Below are 21,729 nucleotides of genomic sequence, written 5' to 3' on the forward strand. Positions count from 1 at the left end.
GGAACCCTGGAATACGAAGACAAACAAAAATAACAGCAAAATGAACAAGGACTTTGCGATACAGAAAATCTGACTAAAGCTTGAGCTGCATTTTACATTTAATGGCTTAAACTAGCAAGCTTTTTGCCTCCTTTTTAGGAGGCCTCAAGGGTTTACTTTTTGTTAGACTGAGAAAACAGACATCTGCAAGCTGAATTCATACCGCTCCTTCCTGCTCTCCTTTGTAACGGTAACAGGCTCCCCCAGGAGCCGGACCCGGTGCATTAGTCAATGTGCTGACAAATTAGATTTGTTCAACAAGACTTAGAAAGCTGCAGCCTCTCTTGCAGAAACGGCTTTCTCTTTACAGCAGTAACAGTATGTTCAGCCTGTACCCACCTCTTCCAGGGGGCTCTGCATTTTCCCAACAGCCCAAGAAGTCTGTGACACTAAGCAGGCTACAAAGGTCACTATTTCTGGTCCTTCTTTTCTACAGCAGCATCTCAGCCTTTCAGGAGATACTAAACCTCTTTCAACTTACTGGTCCAACACTATGAGGCATAGCATATTTTTCTCAATTAAAACTGATTGACATGTAAATAATCTTTATTATAGCTAGCCAAAATGTTTAAAAGAAAATTGTTGGAGGGCAAACACATATCCATTTCTTTAAAAGGATTTTGTCAAAGTCTTTTAAAAAGTCTTGTATCTTATAAGAAAAGGTGCATGAGCAGAATAACAAATAACTAAATAGGTATTTAAATAATATCTGTTTTTTAAAACCATTCCAAGCTGTATTGGAAAAAAAAAAAAAAAAAAAAAACTATATCTTTTCCAATTCAGCATTTCTCCTGGTTCCTAATTTTGAATTTTCAGTTTGAACTTTTAGGTATGTCATAGAACACTGAAAAGTTATATCAGACATATTAAATACTTTTCTATCATCTATTTTAAATGCTCCATCTCCTTGTCAGCGGTAAAGACTCTTCAGGCTTTAGAGCATTTTTTGATCACGTATAGGAGGAAAATAAATCTTAAAAAAAAATTCTCAGATCCTTTGTATCAGTGGAAGATAAGCCGCAAGAAAACTAGGGTGCAAGCCATATGAACCTGAAAAGCAGACTTTGTCCAGATGGTGCAAATCTTTGCACCTTGCAAGGCTCTATCCATAATCGTAATCCAATAGGATACAAAAGGACGAGGTTGCATTTCACTGCTTTGGGTACAGAAGTAGCAAATGAACGAAACAACGAAGCAGTCCATGGAATATTGCCCAAAATGTTATATGAAACAATTGAACGTGGCACTGAATGTAATGAAAAATACGAAGAGGAGCTGCAAGACTCTTTAAGGGGAGAAACAGCAGATGATGGAGTGTGCACACTGTTATTAAAATGGCAAAATACCTAGTCTCCAATTGGAGATAAGCTCTGAATGTTATTGCTCTGTTCCATACTGCTCAGATGAGCAGTGCTGCTGCCAGCATGTATAACAGGAAAATTACATGTGTTCTGACTGGCAATCCAGAGAGTCCAGGCAGTTGAGGTCTGATGACTGAAAGCTAATACAGTTAATTTAAAGGACAAGTATGCTCTGTGCATTAAGTATAGAATCATGGAATCATAGAATCAGTAAGGTTGGAAGGGACCTCTGGAGATCATCTAGTCCAACCTCCCTGCTCAGCAGGGTCACCTAGAGCATGGTAGACAGGGTTGCATCCAGGCGGGCCTTGAAGATCTCCAGAGAAGGAGACTCCACCACCTCTCTGGGCAACCTGTTCCAGCACTCCGTCACTCTCACAGGGAAGAAATTCCCCCTCACGTTCAAACAGAACTTCCTGTACTTCAATTTCTGCCCATTGCCTCTTGTCCTGTCACTTGGGACAACTGAAAAGAGTTTGTTCCCGTTCCCTTGACACCCTCCCTTCAGGGACTTATACACATTGATAAGATCCCCCCCAGTCTTCTCTTCCCCAGGCTGAAGAGGCCCAGCTCTCGCAGCCGTTCCTCATAGAGCAGGTGCTCCAGCCCCCTGATCATCCTCATAGCCCTACGCTGGGCTCTCTCCAGTAGCTCCATGTCTCTCTGGTACTGGGGAGCCCAGAACTGGACACAGTACTCGAGATGAGGCCTCCTCAGGGCTGAGGAGAGGGGCAGGATCAAGTGACCCTTGACCTGCTGGCAACAGTCTTCCAAGGACTCAAATCTGTTTTATTAGCAATATTGAGAAATGCTCAAATACCTTTACTACTAATATACTCGAGATCACAGCAGCAGTTAGCTCTAAAAGCATTTATTTGCTGCCCTGAAAGCAGAATTGTAGAAAAATAAGATTTTCATTAAGCCAGGCAGCTGTTTTGTCTGTGAAGATGTATACTTGAACTCACTTGCCTGCAATTCTAAGGCATACAACAAAGTACTCAATAGCTAGTATTTTCTAAAAATTTTTAAGGGCATTTAACTAGTATCCCTCCCAAAGATGCACGCTCCATCCACTACTTCATCAGAAGTTTCTATTGCATTTACATGCAAAATAAAGAAAATGCTTGAAACAACCTGAAGCATAACATACATGTTCACTCAAATGCTGACTTATTCTTTGGCATAAGGTTCCTCAAAACAGGGCTGCCAGGATAAACACTAGCATAACTACTGTCACTATATTCAATGGATTACAAGAAAAAGGGTATTAAAATACCTTTTTAATCTTATCAAAATTGTTGGCCCATATACTATTTTCTTTAGAAGTACTGTATGGAAAATGTTGTGTAGCTTACCCCATCCTTCCTTAAGAGCTGTTTAAGCATGGAAATGAGTTTTGTCATCTTGTTCCTTTCCAACAGTTTCTAAAATCCCAACGTAATTGTCTTGACAGGCTGACTGCTGCCTTTAAGCTTGTCAATTCCTGCTGACATGCACCGATCTTTTACCTGGCTTGACCGCTTTCATGACAGCACGTGATGACTTCAGCACTGCCTCATAGATAGCCCGCTGGTCAGGCGTGAACTTTCCGTTCGCCGGGAAGGTGCAGGTGATGTCAGAACCGTAGCAGTAGTATTCACCTCCCATGTCAAACAGGCTACAAGGGAAACAAAGGGGGGAGGAATGAAGATGTAATTTCAAAGAAAGAGCAGAGCAGATAATATTTCTCCTGTTCTGCACTTAAAAATCTGATTATGTGGCCAGCTGCCAACATGCAGCACCACCCGAATGTGGTTCCCCAGTAAACTGAGATGACAGTCTCTTGGTATCACCTAGCAGTAGGGTACTTGCATTAAACATAGCTTAAATAGACTTATTGGTAGCACCAGGCCTGGGGGGAAACACTGAAGGAACACATGAAGATATATATATATATATGTATGTATATGTATGTATATGTATGTATATGTATGTATATGTATGTATATGTATGTATATGTATGTATATGTATGTATATGTATGTATATGTATGTATATGTATGTATATGTATGTATATGTATGTATATGTATGTATATGTATGTATATGTATGTATATGTATGTATATGTATGTATATGTATGTATATGTATGTATATGTATGTATATGTATGTATATGTATGTATATGTATGTATATGTATGTATATGTATGTATATGTATGTATATGTATGTATATGTATGTATATGTATGTATATGTATGTATATGTATGTATATGTATGTATATGTATGTATATGTATGTATATGTATGTATATGTATGTATATGTATGTATATGTATGTATATGTATGTATATAAAAAACACATGAAGAATCCAATTTAAGCTCTTGAGTTCTGGTTTCCAGGACCTTTCTTCAGAAGAAAGATGTCATTTTTTTTCCTTCTCCTGAGAAACGTTAGCACCACATGTATGTGTGCTTAATGAATGTTAATTAATTTATGGCCTTTTGTATTTAAGTGTCATAATGCATCTGATGGTTTAAATAAAATGTCCCCAATAAATGTTGACTGCCACTGCTCTGGACATAAACTTTCCTTTAAGACAAACTTGTCTAACAGGGCTTGAAGAGAAAAAGCACTATGGGAAGATCCAGCCGGAAAAGAACATTTAGTACAGTTTTCTGCATCAGAGGTGGAAAAGATACTAAGTGTTTTCTTTTATGGGTGAAAAAAAAATTGCTTTATCTTTTGAGAAGCATATTTATTCTATGCATGAATCAATGATTTACCACTGATTACTCAACTGCCACAAATCAATCTACAAGAATAGCAAGTGGTTCTCTATGCCCTTGTGAAAACCCGCTTAGACATCTGCAATACTGCGCTTCTTGAGCCTACCTGATAAGGCACTGCACTGGTTTCAGCAGGCTCAAAAATTAGCAAATAACCAAATAACCATTTGGACCAAACAATACCTAAGCAAATAACCCTTCAGTTCATCATATATTGATTACAAGAAGGCATATTTTACATATAGGACTTTGTTTGGTCTTGACCAATAGTATTCGAGTGACCTCCTGATTTCTTAGGTAATGAATCATAGTCCAAATCTGCTAACCTATTTCTTGTTAAAACTACCCCAAGCAACCGTATAAAACACTCATCTTAATGAGAAATATAATTTTCCTCAGTTACATTTGAAAACTTTGGAGTTTCTTTTCTCTTGCTTCTGCTCCATAACAGGCTCAGTCAAAAATGAAAGTAGGAGGAAAGCCACTCCTCAGGGGCACCTTCTCCACCGTCAAGTCCTAGTTTCAGCCGTACTCTGACACTGCACAGGGCAGCTCTGTCCACAGCCAGTGTACATGGCTGGTTCAGGCAACAATAAGCTGCCATCAAAAAGTGCTACAGCACTTAGCTGTAAATATTCATTATGTCTAACTTAACTGCCACTGAAAGCAATGGGTTAAAAGTAAATTAAATCAAACGTGATAAAGCTAAATAACGTTTCAGCATGGCTGAGATTCTTCTTGTTCCACTGAATACATACACAAGTGCTCATGTGAAGATATACTCCAGGAAATTTTAAAATCCACCCTACAATTTGCTCTGTGAACAAATCTTTGCACTCAGTGCAAGCCCTGCTGAAGTCATTGCCAGCCTCCCAAGCTGGGCAAGGTTCACCTACAGAGCAACTTGCAGGACTGGAACCTCAGGAATAAAACCTTGGTTTTACAGATGCAGAACTGTACAAGGTTTAAAGTTACAGGAACAAGTTCTCTAGGAGAGGTTACAGAGATAATTGCCAAGTTATATCTGCACACATAGAGATAATACAAACAAATACTACCTACATTCACTTAAATATTAAATGCAGTATTTTAAAGCACAAAGCTGCTAATTGAAAACAGATACACAATAGATGGCAAATTTTAGACCCACAGGGTGAAAAAACCCAAGATTTCACACCAATATAGCAATAGCAAACAAGACTAGCTAAACCTCAAAACCAGAAATGCCATCAACACTGCCTACATTTTGATTTTATGGTTAGGCTCACTTCTAAAAATAACTACAGAAATAGACAGAAAACCTAAGGATGCAGAAAACTGGCTGCAACAGCTAAGAATAATGTAAAAAGCTACTATGTTCTCTAACATGCCAACAATATTTATATTTTAGATTGTTTATGAATCTTTCAACCTATCTCAAACTGAATAATTTCAAAATTGCAAATTAAGTTTCCTGGTTCTTTGTGGGATTTATGAAAGTATTGTGGCCTAACTTTGCTCTATTTACAAGTGTAAGTGATAATATAGCATGGTCAGAGCTAGGCTGTGACCAACAGCTTTTAAAATCCTTGTTCAAGCCTACTGGAAGTTTTTATGAGTTCTATGTTTTACCTGGAGAATAGTCATTCTGAATTTACCACAGGCCAAGCCTTCGGTATTTTTTTAACCTTAAAATTATCATTTTCTGAAACCCATTCATCATTTGGTGGTTGAAAACAGTTGTTACAGAGTTGCTGCAGCACGGAATAATGGGGGAGAAAAAAACTCCACACAAAGCAAATGGTGCACTGAAATAAGCTCACAGGCTAAGCACCACCATTTGTTCAGGTTTTGGCTTTCAGACAAGAGAAGACATGGGGGAAGATGATCTTTCAAATTCCACATCAGAGCAACAACACACCACCCAGTCTGTACGCTTCGGTGAAAAAGCATCCAAAACAAACTGTACATTTGGGAGATACTTTGGCTCTTACTGGGAATTCTCTTCTATGTAAATTCAGTTGGGAACATATCCATTAGTTAAAATGTTTCCCAAGACATGGAAATAGCCCAAATATTGTAGCTATCCTGAAGAAATAATGGGAGCCTGAGAAGATCAGAGTTTCATGTCTTTGCTTGCCAGGCAAAATAAGTGATCAAGCACATTTAATTCTAACAAAACACATGTGAGCTACTATCTTCTCCTATTAACTAACAGGAAAAAGTTTATGAAAACAGGTTCCTTATGGTCTGATTCCTTAAACAAAACACATTTATTTTGCACTGAAATTAGGTGGTAACTGCTAGGTAGTAAAAAAAGATTAATAAGGTATTTTAGTTTATTTTCCATTGTGTGCACAAAATTACTTGTCTGATAATATAATCTTACAGGGAGCATGCACAGAAACAGCTACTTAGTGTTATCTGGATTTTATCAAACGTAGCAGCAATATAAACAAATTAGACAAATAAAAATAGGTATAGTCTTATATGATATCTTGATCTATGGCTTGTGTATTAAGGACTGTCTTAACTATAATAATATATGCAATAACATAAAGTATCTCCAAACACTATTAACTTATCTAAAAGGGAAATATGTTACATGTCTACTGCACTGCCTATGTTGTCCATTGCAAAACTTATTTGTGAATTAGGTTTTCTGAAGAATGAAGACACATTTAATTCAAAATCAACCCTTTCCCCCCGTTCCTTCCTTTTTCTTCAAGATACAGTTGTTAATTGCTGATTTAAATGAATCCATAGATGATGTGCTGAGGTTGTCAGGTCTCAGAGGAGCCTAAAAGTGGAACTCGGCCAGAAAGGGGGCATCCCTGATCAGAGAAGAGGCACGTGGTTGTATGTCAAAGTGCTCACTGATTTAGCTTGAAGCTGATGAAACTTTCTATTGCAAAGCTATTTTGAAACCTTTAGAGAAAGAAGCTTATCTTGCTGTGTATCACTTCGCTGGGAGTAAAAACAATGAAAACCCACCTGGTGTCATTTCCAGGGTGAAAAGTGCATAGTATATAAGCATATTTAACAGTTAGAAGACCCAAGCCCTCTCTAAAGATTCCCTGTTACTGTTTCCAATTATACCGTATGTGACAGATGCATAGAAAAAAATACTCTAAACTTCTCTTTGGAAGCATGGACATAGATCTCCTAAGGTAGGCTTTGATTCTGTATACACATATTTTATAATCTTTCATCCTATACATATTGCAAAATATTGTAAATATTATTAGCTGAAGCTGAACAACACAAAGTATGAGAAAAGTCAGATAACCTTTCAGTTGCTCCACTGACAAAATGACTTGCTTATGTATCAACAACATAACATTAGCCAACAGAGTCAAACAAAAGTTGCCTTCTGCATCTGTTTTAAAAGTAACCTTCAAAAACCACTAATCACGTTTCATTCCTTTCACAGGCAAAAGGCCTGACATCACAACTTAAAATTATTTTGAACATAGAACAAAGTCCAAATGAAGCATAACCATGCATCTCACGCCTTGCAACTTTATGAGCACTAAATACAGAAAGAAATGACTAAACTTTCCCCTCTCTTGTAGGAAGCTTTCCAGCTCTTTCCTGAGGGCCCTCGGATTCACTGGTAACTGTCCCACCTTGTCCTGTGGGATTGGGGTTCTGTACCAGGAGCAGTATCCCACTATATGAGTGTGGAAAAAATTTCAAGGATTCCTAAGTTCTGTTGATTTTAAAACAAATGCAAGCCTTACAAGTCACTGCTGTAACTGAAAATGTTATACGATACCATGAGCAAAAGCCCTCTTCACGCTCCCCTTACAGCCATGCTGAAGCAATATCGATGGAGTAAGATGTGGCCTTGTTACCTTTACAGAATATTGGCACCACAAAATGCATTTAAAGTTACTTTTTTTGGCTTTAAAGCCCAGAAAAATAATATGTGGTTTGATATTGATTTTAGTTTTCTTAACCTCTCACTATGAAGTATCACAAAACACTCTGGCATCATCTTAAGTTTCCAAACTGTGGAATATCAGTAGCCAAGATTCTTTTCTTCATAAAGTCACGGTATACAATTTTTTAAAAAATTAAAGCATCATCTTCTTATAAACATGTTTTTACTTTTATAGGCTTAATGACATTTTTATTGTAAAATAATTTGAAACTGCCAGGCATTGAAGTAAATTATGGCCAATATCACAATAGGAAGCAATGCTTTATTTGCAGTATCTGCGCCATGTGTATGAATCGTTAGTGATCCAATACGCAACCCATCCCAGAGACAAGCTCTCACAGGCATTCCTCTGAAAGCCCAAAGCTACTCCCAAAAACTAACACATAAAACTGTCACCTTACTGCTCTGCAGATCTGCTTTGTGTGTGTATTCAGAATTGGATCACATTGTGATAGCTATAAAAACAGTTTTTCTTCTTCACTATTGTTAACACCACAGAGCTATCTATCACTGCTATGAGATCCACGTAGTTTCCACTGGGGTTAAAAGCTGGCCCAACTTGCTCCCAGCTGGGGCCCTGCCGCATTTCACCCTGCCTACTCCTTCCTTCCCGTGTCTCTTCGCCGAACTCAGCCTTCCCTTCCTCCGCGCAGCTTTGCAAGACCAGCAATTACCAAATAGCTATCTCCATATCTTACTATGCCCTCCTAGTACTTCGGGTTAAAGGTAAACAGGTACGAATACTGGTGCACTTTACTCAGCTAGACGTTTACTGAGGTTTTAGGATTTCCAGCCATTATCAACCAATATACTTCTGAGCATCCACAAAGATGCATCAGGAGATGCACTGGTGCCACTGAATCCCAGAAAAACAGGAATAAATGTATACACAGGTTTTCGCTCCTCTTATTGCATCAAGAGCAAGTCAGCCCCAGAGATCTGATGCTGTGGAAATCTGCTCCCCTTTCCCATAGGGAGAGCTTTGTTCCTTAGACTGCACGCAGCAGTTCAAGTACTCACATGCTAACAAAATCTCACTATCAGTTTGGTTCAATATATCTAAGACAGTTTCAGCTGAAGGGAAATAGGAATCAGTATTTCTATCAGACACATCTTTAGAAATGGTCAGTGATTTGGAAATAGAGCAGCTTAACAGCAAACCATAAGAACGAATTACAGTAAGTGATACCCGAAGTCAGAAAATGGAGAGTTAAGTGATGCACACATTTTCATCTGCTGGCACTCCAACTAGCTAAGAGTTACCAACTGAAAAAGCAATACCAAGTAAGATAACATCCCGAACCCCAACAGAGAATAAGCACAACACAGAGTTAGGCCCAGTACGATTTTTTAGAGGAGGTGCTTTGCTCTGACCAGATCCCATTTGCCAGGCAGAGAGCTTACACTCACTCCACCACAATGTCAGGCTTAGCCTGTCGGTCTTAAGGCTGGCGTTTTGTTATCCACACCCTTGGAGTTCAGGACTGCCTCAAAGAAATGTTAGAGAATGCTTGCTATGTAGGAAGTGCAGATCTTGGGATTCACAAGAAAATATCAGTCTTTTCACTTAAGTCTCTTCTTCAAAAGAAGATCATCTAGCTCACAGAAGTAATGCTGAATATAAGAAAAAAACTTTTTTACTGTGAGGACTGAGCACTGGAACAGGTTGCCACAAGGGGTTGTGGAGTCTCCATCCCTGAAGATATTCAAAAGTCACCTGGAGCCCTGAGCAACATGCTCCAGGTGACCCTGCTTGAGCAAAGGGGTTGGATCAGGTATCTCCAGACGTGCCTTCCAACCTCAACTATTCCGTAATTCTGTGAACACATTACACACACACAAAATGCATACATGACTATTCTTTATCACACATATCAAGCTATGAGTTACATATCCATATGGCCCCATATTTTTTCTGCTTGTCCTCAGTTGCCACTTTTCTTCTCGTCTACCTTTTCCATGACCTTCTGGTGTTTGTTTCTTTTATAAGATCTCTCAATAAAGGCTCTTCCAGGCAATTACAAATAATAGGAAGCTTGTCTCAACTTTCTCTGACAAAGAATGACCAGGTATGCCAGTAAATTTGGCCTAGATAGGGAAAGGGTCAAAAAATTGTCTGTATTGAATTCTGAAGGAGAAAAGATTATAAACCCACGCTTCCAGAATGCCAGTTGCAGAATCCTTCAGGGACTGTTACATACAGAGGTTTGAGGTGCCTGGATTACCAAAAAATCACCACTCCTGTAGGTGTTCCTGCACTGCATGGACCAGGCTTTCCTCACACATCTGTGTGGGGAACAGAGAAACTGTGGCTCACAGGAGCAGTGCAGCAGCTTGACGCTGGGAGATTTGCAGGAATAAATGGGTGTGCCCTGGTATGCCCTTCAGTCACTTGGGAAGGTGTGCCGTTCTCATCATCTCCTCCATATGTGGTGCAGAGGAAAAATGGTTTCCTAAACCAACAAAATGAGGGTTTGTCCTCTCTCACAGTAACTTGAAGAACTTCAGATTTATCTATCTCGTGGAATATGAAATCCGAGTTTCACTCAATTCACCAGCATAAGCTGGATGCTCAGAGGTGGTTCAGTAAAAACCACTCGCTCTAGTAGGACTTTTATGTGCTATTTCTGATTCTTTTCATACATATGTTAAGAAGGAATCCCTTGCTTACAATATTTATCTGTTGAAGAAAGCTTAGAAAACAGTGTTATATTTTTGCATTAAATAAATCAAAGATTAAGTATCACCCCTCCTCTGCTCCTATGCAGTTTGCGTCAGTGCCTTATTAAAAATGTAGAGTTTGCCAGAGCAAAGAGCCAAAAAAAATCTTGATTAGCTTGTTCAGAACTAAATTCTCCTCTGAGTGCCATATCCAAAAGCAGGAGAGCGTCTCTAATACAGAAGTGCTGTATACAAATAAAGAATTGGAAACACTATATTAGTGTTGCTAGGTTAGAAGGAGGACTGAGGCAGTAATGAATGTTTTATAAGATGCGGAAGGCAAAACGTCAGTACGGCCTACTTAACACCTTGGCTAGGCCCATGTGGGCGATATGCCAAAGATCAGGAAACATCTCATTTGAAGTTCTGACAAAAAGATTACCTGTTTTACTAGTCTTTTTGCTGAACAGATGATTTTTTCCCTAGTTTTATTATCCTAATTATTATCGATTTTTAATTCGCATGGTTTAATAAGCAACAGTACTCTCTTTAGCAGAGACAATTCTTTGCTGAAAAGTCAACCTAATACAGATGGCTGCAAACCCAACATTTTGGCCAGCTTCATTTTGGTCTGAGCCTTGATACTGAAAAGGCCTTATCTGCGGTATTCGCTGTTCCAGCTGACTTGCTCCAAAAAGGAGCAAGGATGTCAGAGTTGCAGGGATGGGGAGAAGTCTGCAAGGAGAAACCTGTATTGGCAGCTAAACACTGCTCAAACTGAGGAAAGCAAACCTCATCAGCTTCTCACCAGAATGCAAGGTACCAGCAGAGGATAAAAACAATACAGTTACATTTCCAAGTTTCTACAGTTTTGTGGTTAACTAAACAGTCAATTTCTAGATGCCTAATGAGAAGTAGAAGGCACCTATATGTGTTGAACTGTAGAAGTTTGATACTTCTATTTCAGACCCTATTCTTAAGCACTAACATTTGGACTTAGGAGCTGTAACTTTCAGCAACCGCTTTTGGACACTTTGACCTGTGTTCCCCAGGCCGGATAAACAACCCCTGGAGATTACAAGAGTAGGTGAAGAGTCAGACCTTTACTTATTGATTCTTCCTGTAAATACTGTCAAGCTGTCTTGTGTGTGTGGTGTGTGTGTGTGTGTGTGTGTGTGTGTGTGTGTGCGCGCGCGCATGTAAGAAATAGGTTAACTCTTGCATCTTCTCTCATGACAAAAGTTGGGCCTGCGTCCAACAGTTCATGTAATTTTTTAGCCACCTTGTAATTGTTTGCTGGCTTCAAGAAAGCCCCTAAATTATCAGTTTTCCAAGGAATCCATCAGGCAGAGGTTTCAGAATATTCTACCGAAGACAACAACTGAATGCAAAAGAAGCTGCTAACCTTTCCACGTATAGGGCCAAATGTTCAAGTGAAGTGCACAGTAATGAAGGTACCAGCTGGTGCTTCAGAAGAGGAGATTGATCACCCCCTACAGCATGCTGTTTTGTCAGGGAGAAATAAGAAATGAGAAAAATCATCGCTTTAAAGACCTAAATAGGCTCAGTGTAAATACGGAACAGCATTCACTGACAAGAAATATTAGGAGGCTCCTCCTGAGGCCCTGCTTTCCGTCATTTCGGTAATGCGTGGTTCTGCGAACAAATGTGGGAGACATCCCAATGCTGCCCTGACTGCAGATACGAGGGATTATACCCGGTTCATGTGGGATATGCAAAGAATGCGCAGGAGACTGATCACACCTTCCCTTCCAGCCGCACATCAGCAAGAGCCAGGCAGGCTGCCTCCCAAACTGTGCTTTGACCCACACAGTCGAGCTCCTCACGCCACAAGCAGAGAGAAAGGCTTCGCCACTGGAAGCCATCCAACACAAGCAGCATCTGTCAGAATATTTCTAAGTCTTTTACATATTCATGTATTAACGAGGACCACCACAAATACTCTGTTTCACTACAAAGCATTTGCAAGTGATCAATAATAATCAATTGCTATTATAAAACACTAGGTTTTCTCCTGCTCATTTTATCTAGAGAGAAAAACACCCTACTGAAATGAGTTTAACAGCAGGCAAAGCAGCTTTACACTCTCAGTTCTTTTCAGATTATACTGGAAACACTGATGTAAAAATATTAAAGATAAAACTCATTTACAGGCTACAATTAAAAAGAAATTACACATACACTATAATGTACAGAAAGTGTCAAATTAAGAGGCAGACCATAATGAAACACTTAAACAAAAACTAAAATTCATTACAGCAAATGCACACTATTACTTAGCAACCTCAGCTTTGGTTAAAAAGCTTATACATTTCTAAGAGTACACAACCTCATAGTCTGGATTTCGCAGTAAAAATAGAACACATTCAATCAGAGAAAAATTATTACCATAAAAATTCTAGCAAATATATTTTCCTATTTTTAATCAAATTGAAATGTTCTAGATCGGCATCAAGTTTATATAGTCTACAGGCAAAGAAAAAATATCTACACTTGCTTAGAATGGTAAACGTGTGCCATTAATCAAACTAGAGGAATCAAGCCAAAGGAATTATTTCAGAAATGGATAGCCATATGATTTTGCAATCAACCAGTAAGTAGTAGCAATGTATTTCTTCACATTATTATTAGAAACAAAACCATAACTAACAACAAGTTGTTTCAAAACCATAGACTGAAAGGTTAAAGAAAACCACATTTTTTGCATATTATTATAGCAAACTTCAAAATGTATAAAAAATACGCAAGGCAAAATGAAAATATGTCTCACCCACATAAAATAGTTGAGCATTTACATCTGACACATTAATATCCTGGGATCTTAAAAGCAGTGCTTTCAAGAAGTGATAAATACAATATTTGGTTCCGTAGGATAAATTGTTTTAATAGTAATGAAATAGTTGGAGTGGAAAAGGGAGGAATTCTATTACCTGATGCAAACAGACTGGTCAGTTCTTGCTTTTTAAATGCAACATTGCCCCCATCTGGACAGAGGTAGCTTTTACTAATGTCAGTAGGTTGGCATTAGTACCACAAACGCTGGGTTAAAAGAAAAAAAGAATTTTTGCAAAAAGACTTTGAAAAGAGACATAGCAAACTTCTATCTGATTTTGTAGTAGTCTTTTTTTCAAGCTCCTCTAAGTATTTTAGTTGACTATTTGAAAATCTTTTAAATATTTTACTTAAATGATAGCTCTTCAATATTCATGAAAAGTCCTTTTATGCTATATATTTACTCCTCATTCCTGCAAAAAAGAGAATAGTGAATTTTTCTACAAATAATACTGTATAAAATCAATAAAAATATGCTTCTAGTTTCAATGCAATACGTATACTGCATATGCATATTGTGCTCATATATTAGGTACATGTGCATAGCTTGTATGAACATGGCAATTCTTTCGATACTAGAAAACCCTATACTATTCTTTCAGATCAAAAAAAAATAGTAAAGTAACATATTTTTACCAGTTAGATGGCTTAGCCTTTATGAAGAAAAATGAACAATGAGATTTAACTAGTTCTTACAACAAGTAACTTCCTGTTGCAATATGCTTCACATGCCTTGAACTGACCAACAACTCCAGGAAGCGTGAAAATTCTCCTTCATCTTTTGAGAAATTACAAAATAAAGAGGCATGAAAACTTAGCATCTTTCCTCTCTGCTTCATCCAGAACAACCTTTCTCATATTCCTATTCTTGCACTCAAGAAAAATTCCCCATGATCGAAATGACAGGAGGAGGAGCCCTAAGAGTTAAAATAGGATCTTATGAGAGCACCAAAAGTTATAGGAAAAAAAAAAAAAACTCTTAAAAGGCACACGCAGGTGCCATGCAGAAGGAAGGAAACCCCATTTTAGCACAAGTGGAACGCCCCTTATGTACGTATGGACGATGCTCTTGGATGGATGGATGCTTTGCCTCTAAAGCACCTTGCCTTTTGCAAGCACAACTCGGCCAATATCAAAATGTGGGACGACCATCATCTCCTTCCAGAGGACATTTATTTTAGTGCCTCTTGGTGTACTATTAACATGATGCCTTATTCTGATGCCTTAAATTGGCATTAGAATATTACCGGGGGGGGGGGGGGAATCATTCATCAAGAGTTGAATTTTTCCCATAAAGTCTTTTTGCAACAGCAGATTGTTTTCTACATCCCCAACTCTATTGATTGCAATTTGACTAAGCAAATAACAGTCACCTTTTAATACAGCCAGGCCAGATTTAAAACATTTAAAATAGATGCATTATGCTAAGATTATACTTTTAAGATAGGATGCGTTTGATTTTGTGGCACTGATAATATTTCTCTAGTGCTTAAATTCCGGTATCTGAATGCAATGAAGTTATTTGGAAGCAAAACTTGTTTTCCTGACATCACCAGCAGGGCAGAGAAATAGCAGCAAAGCACCGTGGCAGGAAAGCTCCTGCCCTCGCAATGATACTGCATGCTTTCAAACCCTTTCACTAGAATCTGTACGCTAAAGACTGAAAGTGTTAAAAGAAACAGTCAAATAAAATGAAAGACTTCACCCGAAGATCCAACCTGCTTCCACCTAAAACTTGCAAAGTTAATTTTATTTTATAAATGATAGGCCCACTATCATTTATAGTGAATACAAGGTTAATGGTATCTCTCTCTGAGGTCTGCTGCACTTCATAAGCAGTTGAGGCAGTGCTCCCGTTATTTATGCTTTCACCCGAGCCCGCATAACAAATTACACCGCTGGAGCGGCTCCAGGGGGACCGGCGCCCGTGCAGGGGCTCTGCTGCGGCCGGCGACACGGCGCGCTCCAGCCCCGGGCCGCTCGCGAAGGCGCACGCGGCTCCGGCGCGGCACCGCTCACCGCCGAGGGCTTCGACCACCTCCTGACTTACGACAGCGTTTCAAAACGTTAAAGTTACCAAATAGCTAGAGCGGACTATATAATTACTTTTAGTAATACTTTAACATTTTGCAAACCTGGAATGGACCAACTAACCCTAAGAAACATTATCAAGTGCTTAAAGGTCAGCAACCCTGCCAGGGAACGCTGGCTTCCTTGGTGCTGGATTTTCTCCGAGACACACAGACCAGAAGCCATGAAAAGACGGAGACCTGCAGCTCGCGCAGGCCGAGCGCGATCCGACGGTAACAGCCGTATCTATTTCAGTGACATTTGGGGTCGGGTTTATTTTCTCACATTTCTATTATTTAAGCGTGAGCTTCATCACAAAGAATCAATCTTTATTTTAAGACCGTAAAACTGCTTCCGATCTGTCAGACGTCGCAGGAGCCCCGCAGGTTAACTGCAATAACCCGATCGCCGCGGGCGCCCTCAGCGCCGCCGCGAGGGCGCTCGGCGGCCCCGGCAGGCCCTGCAAACTGCCGGGCGGCACGGCGAACGCAATAAACCACCGTTTTCCCGAATACCTCCTCAAAATCAGCGTGAGGTGCACATTTCAGGCTCAGCACCTCTCACGGTGCCTTCGAAGTAAGCACTGAACCAAACACGTGGAGAGGGAGCCTCCTCCCTCGCCCACCGCGGCACCTTCGGCCCCTGCTGGCTGGTTCACGCTTCTCCCCAGAGCCCTCGGGGGCTCCCGGCGGTGCCTGGCAGCCCTGGGTGGGAGAATGATTTGTTTGCTTCATTTTTGAGAAAAACAGGTGTTTGGAAGGCAGATGCTGCTGTTCTGGGACCAGAAATACACAGGTCTGATCGAGCTTCCCTCAGCAGACGCTTCCCAGGGTCTAGCCAAACTCAAAGGTCGCTCTGAGGAGAGCTGAGTCCAGAGTTTGCTGTATCCCTTACGGGCTTTTTACCATCTAATCGATCTCTTTCTCCAGTTTGAACAAAATCAGGATTGCTGCCGAAGGGGAGATCACAGAAAACTTGCCCAAGAAGAACTGACAACGCAGGATATGCCGTCTGCTCCCCCAAAGCCCTGCGTGTCCTAGCCATCAGAGGGGGGAGGCAAGTCTGTGCTTCCTCTTTTGGTTTTTTTCCCTCCTGAGGAATAACTTTTCATTTCTTTCTACTTCTCATTTAGCTTTGAAATATGTTTGGTTACCCAAACTGAGTTGGGAGGTGGAGGAGCTCCAAAAAGCCCCGGCGAACGGGACAGGGTTACCTTCCGGCAGGGGGTTACAAACCCCGACGAGCCCTTTTGCCTATGACTCCCCTTTCCAAAGGGCGTAACGCAGGGACAGCCTCGCTGCAGAAACAGCGGCCACCTTGGCACAAAACACACGCTGAATACCTGGGAATAACGTGGTGAACCTCAGGCTCAAACTCAGGTTCTAGCCAAGCTGCCGTGAGTTTAAGATGACCAAAGAAAGTCAGTATTTGCAGCTTAGCTAGGCTTTACGTGCTCCTCATTGTAGGCTGTATTTGTAAAAATGATCTGTAACATTTTGAGTAGAAGATTTTATTTAAAGGTAATGCCAAATGCAGAGCATGCAGAGTCATGCTTCCCAAGGGTGGTGAGCCTACCGATCCAGCTGCCATGGAGCAGTAGATGCTTCCTTAGAAAAGGAATTTCTTTTAGACCATATTGTCCATACTGATTTACATGCTCATCACACAGATGTTACAGTACATGAATTTTTATATAACTAATTTTGCTGTAATTGCAATATTTACATTTAATATTAGCATCAGTTAAGTGCTTGGCACATACCTTAAGTATCTAAACTTCCCTTTAAAAATACTGGTTTTTGCTCAGGTCAATCATAAAGCTCTGTGTTAATTCACTATTTTGTTCTAAATATTTATTAAATTTAGAGTGACAATCCTGCTTAGCAGGACAATTCATACTAGCAAGAAATATCAAAAAATTTCTAGAGTCCTTGTGTTGCACTGAGATTTTTTAGCACAGAACCTGTACCCATAAAAATGTGGTTTATGAGGAAATACCAGAGATTTAATGCCATACTGGGTTTCTTACAGAAGCAATATACCCATTTAATGTAAATTAGTTTTCAAAAATGTCATAAGTCATAAAATCAGGCTGTTCTAAATGAGCCACAGGTTAGAGTAACAGTCTCAAAAAAAGCAAAAATACAATAGCACATGAATTTTTGCCTAGAATTTCCTGTTGATGCCATCCAATCCTTATAAAAAACACTCTTCAAAGAGTAAATATAACATGCACTTGATTGTTTCAAACAAGCAAAGCATGAGTCCTCCAAATTTTTTTTTCTAATGTTCTGATGCTTGTTGATTTATTTACTGGCACTTATTGCAGTGCCCTGTTTAATACGTAACAGAACTGAACAGCACATTTCTGTAGAACTCTTGAATCTTACTCATATCAACAAAATAATCTATAGAAAAAGACATGAAATTCTACTGAATAATTTAATAAAAATCATACCAAGTACCCTATCCTCTGATTCTATTAGGTACTAGTATATGACTTGTTAAATTAAATTTATACCAGAATAACGGCAGAATCAGAAGTAACTCTTTAAAGACTTCTATCTCTTTTTTCACCAAAAGGAAAGTCATTTTTTCTTATGTTCAGGGCTTCCTATGATTACCCAACAGAGGGCTCTCAGTAGCTATTAAAAAGTTTCATGGAGAGTCAGATATATGAGCTCCAATACATACATACAGATTATGTTCCTGCTCATTTTAACAAACGTGTTCTGTATGTATATATACACACCACACCCAAATTAGAAATCTGAAAAAACCACAGCAAAATCACCTAGGAAGCTCCTCGTGATAATCTGTATTCTGCTACAGCAAGTCAGCTCAAGATTGTTTTCAGAACACTGCTTTTTTAAGTTTGAAAAGTAGTATATTTTTAAGCTGTTGCTACACAAATGAAGTTACACTTTCTTATAACTTCTTGACCCCTCTATTTTGCAAAAACACACACACAAAACGGTGTGGAACAAAGCGTGAGCGTGCAGTGAGGACCAGCCAGTGCAAGAGGCAAGGGCAGACTCGTGCCCCTGGCGAAGGCTCCTGCAAGCGGAAGCTGCGCAGGGAACCCAACTCCCCCGAGGCTGTTTTTAGCTGGTGGATCCCCAAGCAACCAGGGGCTTTAGCAGAGCAAGGCTTTGGGACAAGAGCGCTGGGGCTGGCCAGCTCTCTCGCAGCTCTCTGAACGGCGACTGATCTGGCACCCAGCAAGCGCCACCGAGCTGAACAGGTTATCCTGCCCCTGCGCTAGGAAGAGCAGGTTAGGGCAAACTGATCTGAGCGCTTATTTGCCAGAGCCACTCTACCCTTGACCAGCTTCATCTAATTAAGGCAGACTGCTGCATCATTTCAGCAAGAGGATATTTCACAGTCCAAGTTATCCTTCTGCACCTTGTTGAGACAACTATAAAGGATGCTTGCTGCAACTCACTGTGAAACTATTTTTGAAATGCTTAAGTTACCAGTGTATTTAGTAGATTATGCTTTTCTGCCAGTCAGAGCTCTGAGGCTAATAAATCCAAGCTCAAAAAAAAGAAAAAAAGAAGTGCCAATACAGCAGAAACTTAAGACTGTGAAGTAGTCTTGGTGTGTGTTCCCAAGGTTTAGGAAGGACTTCCAGCTGTCCACTGGTTATAAGTATCATTATAAGATTATAAGTAAAAGGATTCTATTTTCTCTCGTCCCTCTTTAAAGGCCTTAATTTAAATACATAATGTCATAACACATTGTGCATATATCTTCTCTCAGTAAATAATACCCTTTGATTTCCTGTAGGCTACACCCTGTCTTTTCACAAAATTTAATCAAATGCCACAGCCAATACAGTATTGGGTTCGTAGGTCTGACCTGTCCAAAATGAACTCATAGCATTCTATAATCTAAAGCAAAATGATCATAAGTCAAAGCTATTGCACTGCAATAAATTAACATTAGTATTTGATGGGTTTAATAGCCTATTCACCACAGACAAAGATAATACAAATTATTGTACAAAAAGCTTTTACAAATTTTTTACGCCATTATAAAGAATTGTTCTATCTGTAATTCGGTAACTTCATTCTGCAATACCTACAGATGTGCCCCAAAAATTAGCTGAAAAGGCATATTATTTTACTACTGAGACTTAAATTCATTTCCCGTAATAGCTTTTAGGCTTATCTATGATAATATTCATTTGCTTTCCTCAACATCTTTACGTGCTACAGTGAAAATATCCACCTGCACCTTTTTTGAAGTGTTACAAGAATAATACATATCCTCCATTGAATGTTTGTGATTAACTCATCTGAAAGTAGCTCTGTTCTTTTACAAATGATCAGTCTTTGGAGCTGAAGTATAAAAACTATATACTGCTATGTTACACACCACACAATTAGGTTTTTCTTTCAATTTACAGTAATATATTTGGTGATTTTACTTGCACTGTTTTTTATTTGCAATGACACCACAAAGCCTGTGGACAAGTAATACTGATGGAGAAAAATCTATGGTATTTGCAATAAGTTACAGCAATGCTAAACTCAAAGGAAAATATCTTTTCAGAAATCCTTGGCAAAATATGGAGCCCTAGAAGGTGTGATTTCTTCACATATTCAAAAATCCACTTTCAGGCCTGGGTACTGGATACATACAGGTATTTGGAATATCTCATCTATATTGCAATTTGATACAATTCTTTAAAAAGTACCAACCCTCTTCCGCCACCAAACTATCAGAGCTGAGGTTTGGATCTGAAATTCAAATGTAAACTTGGATCCCAATTTTTGCAAGTGCCTTTATATTTAAAATACAGTAATTTCTTACATTATATTCTAAGTGCCCCTTGAACACAGTGTTTGAAAACAATCTCTTTTTTCCCTTTCAACTGGAGATACAGGCATACAGAACCTTTGGAGAAAACAATTTTGGCATCCAAAATTACATGCTGTTTCAAAGATTCAGACTTCTATCTTTATGCAACCATTGTCTTATTAAGTTTAAAATACTAAAATACTAAAATGTAGTAGTCATGTAACAAAAATGTCACACAAACTCTAATCATTTACTTACCACAAGTCTCCATCTTCAATAGTCTTATCATTCGGGGCTCCAGCATGCCCATAGTGTAAAACAGAGGAGTTCTCCCCACTAACAGGTGAAAAGAAAACACAGCAGAATTAACAGAAGCAACATTAAAACACACAAGATGAGAAGGAACATTGTAACTTGTGAAATAACCACCAGTACACATTAAACATCAAATTCTGCAGCCTATGAAAACTGCCATGGAATCTTCCTCAAAATCAGCTGTAATACATACATACACACACACATATATATGTGTGTATATACTCATCTTCACATTATAAAGGAAATATTTCAATTCCTGGAAACCATTCAGACTAAACCACTGATTCACAGGAATGGGAAAACATCTCTGGAGAAACATGGACCCTCGTTCAACACCTCTGAAACGCTGTGATCCGTTTAGTGACCTGTGTTTGGTCTTGGCATCCTCTCTTGTCTTCTAGTATTCCTCTAGTTCTATCAAATGTCAGTTAAAAGACAGGTAAAGATCTCAAGCTCTACTGATTTTCCTTTTATTATTCCCCTCAGATAAATGCTCTCTCTTTCATTCTTCAAAGGGCTAAAAGAATTAAACCGTATCCAAAAATACACATGTTGGAACAGGGATACTGTGACATCTCTCTGACCCCTCAAGCTGACTTGCTGATCTGTATCTAATCTTATATCAAAACTGGGTTGGTCATTCTGCTCGAATCTGATTCTTCAATTGCAGTGGAGGAACAGCTTAATATTTTAGCTGAAAATGATGAGCAGCTCAGTTTCAGTGAGTCTTTTGTCATATCTGAAGCGAATGTGCCACCTGACATATTTCTTCTCATACTAGACTTTTAATACATGCAATTAGAAAAACAGTAAAACATCTGCATTGTATCCAAAGAGACTACCTTCAAGATATATTAAATACTTGTGGTCAATTGGGTATTTAATTCATCATTTGTTCATACAGATACAATAATTCCATAAG

The 21,729-nt window shown here is 39.2% G+C and overlaps 1 protein-coding gene across 1 annotated transcript in view; it reads right to left on the minus strand.

The window, feature by feature from the left end:
- The window catches only part of PEPD (peptidase D), a 140,851-nt gene that overhangs the window by 32,417 nt on the left and 86,705 nt on the right, over positions 1-21,729 (minus strand). The window contains exons 11-12 of the mRNA XM_062586556.1: positions 20,748-20,825; positions 2,909-3,057 (exon numbers count right to left, since the gene is read on the minus strand). Of these exons, the coding sequence (XP_062442540.1) occupies positions 2,909-3,057; positions 20,748-20,825 (227 nt within the window). The remainder of the gene's footprint in view (positions 1-2,908; positions 3,058-20,747; positions 20,826-21,729) is intronic.

This window comes from Rhea pennata, chromosome 13, assembly GCF_028389875.1.
Source record: "Rhea pennata isolate bPtePen1 chromosome 13, bPtePen1.pri, whole genome shotgun sequence".
In the NCBI taxonomy this organism is placed as follows: Eukaryota; Metazoa; Chordata; class Aves; order Rheiformes; family Rheidae; genus Rhea; species Rhea pennata.